Here is an 8978-nt window from a genome sequence, read left to right as displayed (position 1 = left end):
CCCCCCCCCAGCCCCTTCTTGGCAGCTACTCCCATGGGCTCTCCTCACCCCTGGCTCTGCTCCCATCATAACATTTTAGGCATTGTGTTGGGGAGGTCTTTCCTGGTCCTTCTGGACAACAGGAACATCAAGAGTTAGAACTTCCACGATTGTATCCTCGGAGCCTGGTACATAGTGGGACCTTGGCCAATGGACACTTTGGCCAATGTATCGTATGAGGCAAAACCAAAGCCACCCGCCAACTGCTGTCTGTGTGAGGTCTCCTGGGGGATGGGTGGAGGGCAATGAAGATCTTGCCACAATGACCCATATTGGCTCCGACTTTTGCAAGTTGTCTTTGAGGGGAAGGAGGCAGGAACTTGGGAACGAGGGTGCAGGTCTCTGTCCACACGTACATCCTTGATCCTGACTCTGCACCTCTCCTGTGTTACTTTCTGGTGACAACCATCTCCTTTCACGGGAGAGTTCCTGAGACCAGCTCTGGCTGGGGAGTGAGCAGTTTGGGGGAGGAGGAGGGAGGCAGGAAATCCAGTGGGTGTGTGGAGTGGGCTGGGGAGTCTGGAAGCGGCCTTATGCAGAGATGGGGATCTTCTGAGGTCTGGGGAGTGCACTGGGGTGAGGGGCTGCCCCATCCTTGAGGCTGAGGCCCCTGCTGAGCAGCCAGAGCTGGGAGCCCCTGTGTAGGAGCAGGGGACCCAGTGGGAGGATCAGCGCGAGCCACGCCAGGCCCAGGAGGATCCAGATGGCTGCCAGGCTCCGGTACACTGAGAGGTAATGCTTGCTGGGGTCCGTGCCTGCCAAGGGAGGGGATGGCATCAGCATCAGGGGGCTGGCTCACAGCCACCCCCAGGGTCCTTAGGGGCCCCCAGAAGCCAGGATGCTCCCTCCCTGTTCCTTATTACAAGCATTGACAATGGGGGAGCCTGGGAGAGACAGTGATGGGCCCTGCATCAGCAACTGCTCAGGAAGTTGCCGAGAGTCCAAAGTAGCCCCAGAAATCTTTAGCTCCCCAAATAAACAGAGGCCATCTGACCCTCAGTCGTCACCCTCGGCTGACATCTCTCTGTCCCCGAATCCCAGTGGGTCCCACCCTCAGGTGTGTAACTATCTGGTTCTCACCAACGACATAGTCCCCAAAGCCAATGGTGCTGAGCGTGATGAAGGCAAAGTAGAATCCCTCGCTGAAGCTCCAGCCCTCCACGTGGCTGAAGACCATGGGCGGGAAGATGAGGATGACCAGCGTCCCCAGGGTCAGGAACAGAGCCAGGCCCAGGACCTGCAGTAGCTGGGAGAAAGAGTCTGCTCCGGAGTCCACTTGGAAGGCTCCAGAATTACCCTTGGAGTGGGGCTTAGGGCAAACTTGGGAGCCAAGCCCTTTCATGCCCTGCAGACCTCTGGGGTGGGGTCTGTAACTTGTGTGTGTGTGTGTGTCCTCTTGTCCAGGCCAGAGGAATTGCATTAGGGGGTCAAGTTGGAGAACATTTGAGCTTGGGGATCACACATGAACAGGCTCCCAGGGACTCAGAACCAGGGCAGCGGACTGTCATGGAGCTGTCCCAGGGTCCTCCACACCCCTGCTTCCTTGGCATGCCTCTGGCCTTGCTAAGGGACTGGCCAGTGGATGGGCACTAGGGGTGGGCTGGGTGGCCTGGAGTTTGTTTCTGACCGCATGGAAGGTTGGTGGAACTCTGCTATGACCATGGAGATGTCTGCATGGATCCCCCCTCGAAGGACTGCTGACCAGGGTACACTTCGGCTGCAGAGAGCTGCCTGGCCCTATGGCACACCCCTCCTGGGCAGGCCATGGCCTCACTGAGGCAGAGGTATTCAATTCTAAGGGCCCACGCATGCTTTTGTCCAGCCTGCATTGAAATTCAGCAGCCCCCTCTACCTGATCCTGCATTTGCCTCTTGTCTTCCATAGGTGTCTGCCCCAACAGTCGGCATGGCCACCTCTCTCTCAGTATCTGCTACCGATCTGTCACAGCAGGGCTGGAGGGAGGGAGGGGCCCTACCTGGGAGCGCCTGGGCTGGTCCTCCCACCTCTCGAGGGTGGCCAGGTGGGCGCGTAGCCCTGTGCCTAGGTGGTTGAGGAAGATCACGTTGAGCGGGATGCCCACCAGGGCGTAGAAGACACAGAAGATCTGACCTGCATCTGTGCTGGGGGCCAGGTTTCCATATCCTGCAGGGAGGGGGAGGGGAAGGTGCAGACAGGGAGGAGAGGTCAGAACTGCACCCACTTGCCCGCCCCAGACTCTAGCAGAGCTGTGTCTTCCATCACCAGCGAGGGGGCAGATGGGGAGACGAAGCTCCTCTGTTCCCATGAACTCTGCTAGAATCATTTTTATGTGCCGGAACCCTGCTCATTTTTGAAGGCCCATCTCAAATAACACTGCCTCTAGGAAGCCCTCATGACTGCTACCCTCCTCTTACCGGTGTGATTCCGTGTGTTTTGTGTCGTTCATGTGTGATTCTCTACCTTGCCTTACACTTCTGTTTCTGCTGTGCTCATCTTAGCCCTCTCCATCGGAATGGAAGCCCTTCAAAGGCCAAGCCTAGTTCCATCCAAGTCTGTTCTCTTACCACTCACCCCTTAACTCGGCCTGGAGTGTCACCTGAGCTCCAGGGAAGGGGTGCAGACTTGGACTACATTGAATGGGTGGGGAAGACCTGGATTAGAGGAGGTTTGGGAGTTTTCTTGGGGATGAGTGGTGTCATTTTTCTGACTGAGGGGGTGCAGCAGATAAGACAGGTGGCCCGAACCCAAGAACCCCTGGGGTATCAGACTGCAGCTATGGTGGGCCATTCCTATACACAAATAAGCTCCCACCCCAAGTCTCTCCTCTCTACCTAGAGATTTTCTGGCTGCAAGCACGCCTGGTCTATGGGCAGGCCCAAGATGCTGGAGAGGTAATCATGCAGGATTAGTGCTACCTAGAAGGCAGGGTTGGTAGGGAAATAGCCCTTCATTCTCAGCCTCCTCGGGCTATCCCAAAGATGGCTCCTACCTCAGCTCTCCCCTTGGGACCCGAACCCGTCACCCAGACCAGTAACCTGCACGTGAACGGAGATGTTAGTGCCTTCCTCCTGTGTCACTTACACACTCCCCTATGTGCTTCCCCAAAGTCTCCTAGATAAACCACGTCCTTACCTCTGCACCTGCTTTAGGGAGCTCACGCTGACGGGGGCTGTGGGGAAGCCTTCCTCTACCCCCGCCCTTTACCTATAGTGGTGACGACCGTGCCTGCAAAGAAGAAGCTGCTGCCGAAGTCCCAGTTGCTGGGGTTGGTGGAGTTGCCTTTAGGGTTCACGCCTTTCACCCAGGCTTCCATGATGACCTGTGGGGGGGTTGTGGGTGAGGGAGGAAGAGGAGCTGATGGTCGCTGAGCCCTGGCTGTGGGTGAGCTCTCACATGGGGCTTTGGTACCAACTCATCTCATGATATTTTAGATAGTACTGTTCCCATCTCACGGGAACTCGGGCTGTTTGAGTGTCCTGCCCAAGGTCGCTGGACAGAAAGTCCAGCATCTGCTCCACAGGCCAGGGCTGACGCAGTGTGGGCTGTGGGCATGCACTGGTGGAGGCAGATGGGTCTAAAGAGGTGAGGTGGGGGCGCTTGAGGAGGGGTTCCGGTGGCAGGTGCTGCTGAGGCCAAACAGATGACGTGCCAGCGGGGTGATAGACACAGAGAGTTTATGTCGGATGTTCCAAGAAGAGATTTCTGGGAAACGTGGGGTTTGGGGGCTGGGCGGCTCGGTGCGGCTGACGGTGAGGGACAGAACCCTGTGTTCCAAGCTTCCAGGAAGAGGGAGCAGGCTTGGGCTTTGCTGCCCTCTAGTGAGTCCCAGCCCATGCCTGGGGGGAAACTCCATCAGAGGCCAGGACCAAGGTGGCACGTGTGTGTGTGTGTGTGTGTGTGTGTGTGTGAGAGAGAGAGAGAGAGAGAGAGAGAGGAGAGAGAGGGAGAGGTGTGTTGTTGTGTCGTATGCACATATAGACAACATATGGGTACATATATGTACATACATGTTGCATATATGTACATGTTTTGTGTATAGATTGCATCTGTGTTTATAAAACCTGAACTTGGGCAGGTTCAAGTCTAAACCCCTTGGTTCTGGAGCACAGTCTTCTTAGAGAATGGGTGGGAATCTTCCCCTGTTCCTAACCCTCTTGCCTATAGCTGTGAACTGTCCAGGGCAACAGTGCAGCCTCAACCCTGGGTAAAGCCCTGAAGGTGGGGGTGGCCGTGGGGCAGCTCGGCCTCTAGTTCCTGTGGGAACCATTTCCCAGTGGCTGGGAGAGCATGCACTGACCAGGATGGGGTGGCTCCAGTGGGCTGGGCCAGCCTGGGGGTCCTTGGTCACAGGCTGTCTGCTTCTCCTCACTTTGACAGGAATTGGCCTCTTAAGATGTGGACTTTGGCCTCCCTTTTTTCCCACATACCCAGAGAGGCCAGGGCCAAATGTTTCCACCCAGGCCTGTTCCCTGGAGACCTTCACCCCTTGGGCAGCACTTGCTTTTATTCCCTGCTATTCTCCACGACAGACCTGTGGCTCTCCAAGGTCGAGGAGGGGCCTTGCTGTCAATGTGGTGCTGAGGGTGGGTGGGTAAATGTGTTCTCTAAGAATCTATATCTGGTGGAGAAAGAGGTAGACTACTGGTTCTGTGAACCCAGGCAAGCCACTTTTCCTCATGTTCATTTTTAAAATTTTTTTTCTTGGGACCAGCAGTGAGTGTAATGGCTATGTCGCTAGTCGACTGAGGTTCGAGTCCCGGACCCGGCAGCTTAAATTCACGCCGGGCACATGTGCGTGCGTGCCCAAGATCCCGAGAGGAGAATGGAGAAGGGATTGTGGTGTGGCCCTCCCCCCTGGGGGGGGATTTTTTGCTTTCTGTCTCTCTGTCTCTCTCTGTCTTTCTGGAGAGCGCATATGCTCTATAGCAAAAACCTCTCCAAAAATTTTTTTTTCTTCATATTAATTTTTTAAATGCACATGTGTGCATGAGAGAATGTGTGTGGGTGAGAGAGGGAGAGAGAGAGAGAGAAAGAGACTCTTGACAGAGTCTTATCATGCCGTGAGCCCCTCTTCCCAGCCCTCTAGTTCCTCAGGAACTGGGGTGCACGGCATGTTTTCAGGCCAACCTGGGCATCTGAATACATGGTTGGTCATGTGGTTTCCAGTGCTGCAGTTGCGTGTGCTACAGACTGCTCCACCTAGGCTGGGTGTGGAGTCAGATTTTAGTATTGCTTCTGTATTGTTTATAATGGGCTGGCTCTATAGCCTCTCAGGTGGTTAGGGAGCCAGATCCCACATGGCTGACCATAGTTCAAATCCTGGCCCTGGCACCTTGCAAAACTGGGCCAGGTGCAGGTGCATGCATACCCAACAGGATGGAGAAATGGAGGAGAAGGGATTGCAGTGTGACCACGCCCCACTGGGAGGTGCTTCGCCCTCCCTCTCTCTCTGCATGTGCCCTCTGGCAATTCAGACAATACTGTTCATAGCTCTGAAGCATGATGGTATTAAAAGCAGTGTGTGTATGTGTGTGTGCACCTGTGTGATTTCAGCAGTAACGGACGTTCTCCCAGCCTCGTATCTGAGCATTCTTCTGCCCCCTCAAGCAAGGGGTCAAGCTGCCCCGGCAAGCAAGGGGTCACCTTTGGGGCTGAGAGTCTCAGGAAAAGGGAGGTCTCATCTTTCCGGGGAGGCCTCGAGGAGCTAATCTGGGCTGCAGTCAAGCCTGTGGCCCCCTCATTTACAGAGTGTCATGAGGTGTGTCTCGCAATGTAAGGATCCTGGTTGAATCTAAAAGCGTGCATTTCACTCATGATTATGCTCTGCCCAGCCCGACTCCATTCTGAATCTCTCCCAGTGTAAATCCATTTTGAGTGCATAGTCTTTGTTTTTGCCTTAACTACTATGACTGAACTAAAGTATGGATAGCCACCTTGTTGGTGTGCATCATAAACTAGTGGGTGCTGGGACAGTCCCGTTCCCCACCTCCTAGACAGCAGGAAGCGGAGCTAACACAGCTCTCAGGATTAGGAATACGAAGGCTTCTGAACTGCCACTTGCGACATGCCTCAGTGTGACCTCACTCTGCGAGGATCTACTTGATAGGATGGTGCAGTTTCCTAAACCTCATTGCTGGTGGCTTCAAGGTATTCTGGACCCATTCGAGTGTCATGGGGAAGGAGCTGATCTTCTGGGCCAAGTGTGTACGATGGACGCACAGAGCTCGGTTCATGACTAGCATGGTGTGCTGAGTTTCTGCCCTTCCCTTCCACTTGTTTGCTTTTACTTGTGAGTATATATTTGTTTATTTTCTCTCTCTCTCTCTCTCTCTCTGTGTATGTGTGTTCTGTGATTCATTTGGGAATGATCTTTTCTCTGGTTTGTCATTTGATTTGGCATAAAGAATCTGCCCCTTGCACAGAGTTTAAATTGTCACCAGGTATTGGGAAAACCATATCCCTTTGGTTGGTCCGGAAGCAATTCAGAGCTAGTTAGATTCCAGCTACCGATCTTTCCCGTATTATCCAGCTTCCAGGATTTGCCTCTAACTCAAGGCTGAGAAGGGAGGAGGTTTTAGCGTCTCCTGGGCCTCTGCTCTACTCTCCAGGCTTTTGGGACACTCCAGAAGCACGCTCAGCCCTGATGTGGGTATTACGGCTCCAATCTTGACTAATTTCAGCACGAAGCAAAGGAGTCAAGCTTGAGATGGAGGCCTCACTTCTTAGAAAAGCCTGGAAAGGTCTCGTATAGCTCTAGAAAACTCCACGTGACCCTCTCACCCATGCTTTCTTTTCTATGCCAGCTGTTCTCGATCTTGAGGTGGCCTCAGCATCACCTGGAAGGCTTGTTATCACAGAGTCAGCTGGTTCCCCCGGCCCCTTGCTCCCTAGAGGGTAGGTTTGGGGTGGGCCCTGATTATCTGCAGTTCTAATGAATTTCCAGGTGGTGCTGCTGACGAAGAGGCCACACTTAGAGAACTGCGGCTCCAGACTGTAAATGCACCCCCCCCACACGGGCACTACCACACTCATGAGCCCCCCCAGCGCGTCTGCTAACTCATGTGCTGACGAGTCAGGGCTTCAGAGCCTGAGGCCCGGGTGCAAATTCTGCCTCTACCAGTAACTGTCCAGTCTCGGCCGGCACACTCCTCAGTGCTTCAGTTCCCGTCTACAAACCGGGGACAGTGGCAGTAGTGGGTAATTATGAAAACACTCCTGGGAAACGCTCAGCCCGAGGTGCTGACTCGTGACTAGACCACGCCCATCACGATGACCCTGCTTCTGAGGGTCTCAGACCCCTGGTAAATGCTCGTAAATGCCGGCCAGCATCATGGGCCTGCGCTCGCTTTCTCCCTTTGCAGCGGGTGTCCTCCTTAGCTCGACCCCTGGGTCTTGAATGCATTTACCTTATCTCACAACACCTGGCTCTGCCCTGTTTCCATAAGAGAGAGAAGCAGAAGGGGCCCAGGCAGGGGGCGACCTACTCCTGCCCAGTAGGGACCCCATGGGGCCAGAATTGGCAGAGTCCAGTCCAGGTGGAACCTGGCCAGGGTCTGGGTCTCTCACCTGCAGCATCAGCTCAGGCAGGTGACCTGGGAGAGGGCAGAGGAGCAGCAGCCCTGGAGCCGGGGTAGGGGAAGTGCGGACACAGAATTCGGACTGCGTTGATAACTGACACACAGTTCACGTTTGCGCGGCAGGTGACAGCTCAGAGAGGGCTTTTAATTCCGCTGTTGAGTATCTGCAGCACCGATACGGTTATCTGCTCTGACTGGTAGATGAGGACATTTGGACCCAGAGAGATTAAGTGACTTGCCCAAGGTCCCACAGTGACCCGCTGTTCCCACCACCATCGGTTTTCAAAAGGGCATCAGCCCCCAGGTGGCAGCTCTGGACCCGCCATGAGAACCCACCCCACGTCTGCCCACCTTCCCAAGCCTCTCCACCCCATTCCCACCTCGCTCCCCTTCACCTGCACAAACTGCTCCAGGGCCCACTGGTCCAGGCAGGTGTAGTTCTCCAGGAAGCGCAGCTTCTCTAACTGGAACTGGTCCCTGGACTGAGCCTCCGCCTGCTTCTCTAGCAGCTGGAAGACGGTGGCCCCGAGCAGCAGGTAGCAGACATAGGCCAGCAGCAGGGGCAGCACCCGGCCACCCCAGCAACTGCAGAACCCGGCGCCTGGCATCATGTCGCCAGGACCCTCCCAGGGCTATGCACCTGGCTACGGGGGGAGAAGCGGGAAGCAGGTAGTGAGCAGCCAGGGACCTGCGCCTAGTCCCTGCCTGCCCTGCCCGCCGCCTGCCCCTCGCACAGGTGTCCCGGCGTCTGTTTGAACAGTGCGGCTCAGCTTGGCTGCACTAAAGTGCTGTGAGCGCAAACAGGCTGCCCCGCACCCCAACGGCCTTTTTCCCATGGGCAGCAAGTCAGTGGCCAGGATGCCCCCAAGACCTACCGGGCTGTCCTGAGGTCATCGCGTCTCACCCTCTGCCTCCACGTTGGATGGATGTTTCCGGTCCCAATCTGGTAGCTGCACCCACTCTGTGCAGGCCTGAGTGGGCTCTCTTAGCCCCCCAGCTCTTCACCATGAAGCCTTCAAGCCCCCAAGCTTAGGAGCTGGGAAGAAGTCAGAGTGGGCGTGGCTATGCCTTCTCAGCCACTCTGCCTGCAAAACGGGGCTAGGGCAATTGAGCTGCCTGCCTGGGGGAAGCTGAGGATGAGTAAACTGGGTGACAGATCAGGGCAAAGTAAACAAATGATAGTCTCCTCTGGAGCAGTACCAGGGCCGCTGCCAAACTGGACACACTGACTTTCTAACTTCTGCTGAGAATTTATTTGTGTGAAATCTTTCTGCTGGTCACCTATAGAGGATGCTGTGTTGGTGAGACGTGTGAATTTTAAAGCAACTGAAAGTATGTCCTGGCTCAGTTCTCTCTGAGTGGGTAGAATTGAGAATGCTTTCT

General features: G+C 55.1%; 1 protein-coding gene across 2 annotated transcripts in view; it reads right to left on the bottom strand.

Moving 5' to 3' along the window:
- Positions 1 to 8350, bottom strand: part of KCNK16 (potassium two pore domain channel subfamily K member 16) — a 9491-nt gene extending 1141 nt beyond the window's left edge. Inside the window, exons 1-5 of one of the 2 annotated variants that reach the window (XM_014587857.2) lie at positions 7991 to 8350; positions 3223 to 3337; positions 2015 to 2181; positions 1120 to 1285; positions 654 to 794 (exon numbers count right to left, since the gene is read on the bottom strand). In XM_014587857.2, coding sequence (XP_014443343.1) covers positions 654 to 794; positions 1120 to 1285; positions 2015 to 2181; positions 3223 to 3337; positions 7991 to 8206 — 805 coding nt within the window. In that variant the 5' untranslated portion in view covers positions 8207 to 8350. Of the gene's footprint in view, positions 1 to 6; positions 795 to 1119; positions 1286 to 2014; positions 2182 to 3222; positions 3338 to 7990 lie in introns of those variants that run through there. The other variant, XM_006148611.2, reaches the window with a different exon arrangement.
- Positions 8351 to 8978: the final 628 nt, after the last annotated feature.

Source organism: Tupaia chinensis, unplaced genomic scaffold, assembly GCF_000334495.1.
Source record: "Tupaia chinensis unplaced genomic scaffold, TupChi_1.0 Scaffold000238_1, whole genome shotgun sequence".
Taxonomy (NCBI): Eukaryota; Metazoa; Chordata; class Mammalia; order Scandentia; family Tupaiidae; genus Tupaia; species Tupaia belangeri.
This window is presented reverse-complemented; position numbering and strand designations above follow the sequence as displayed.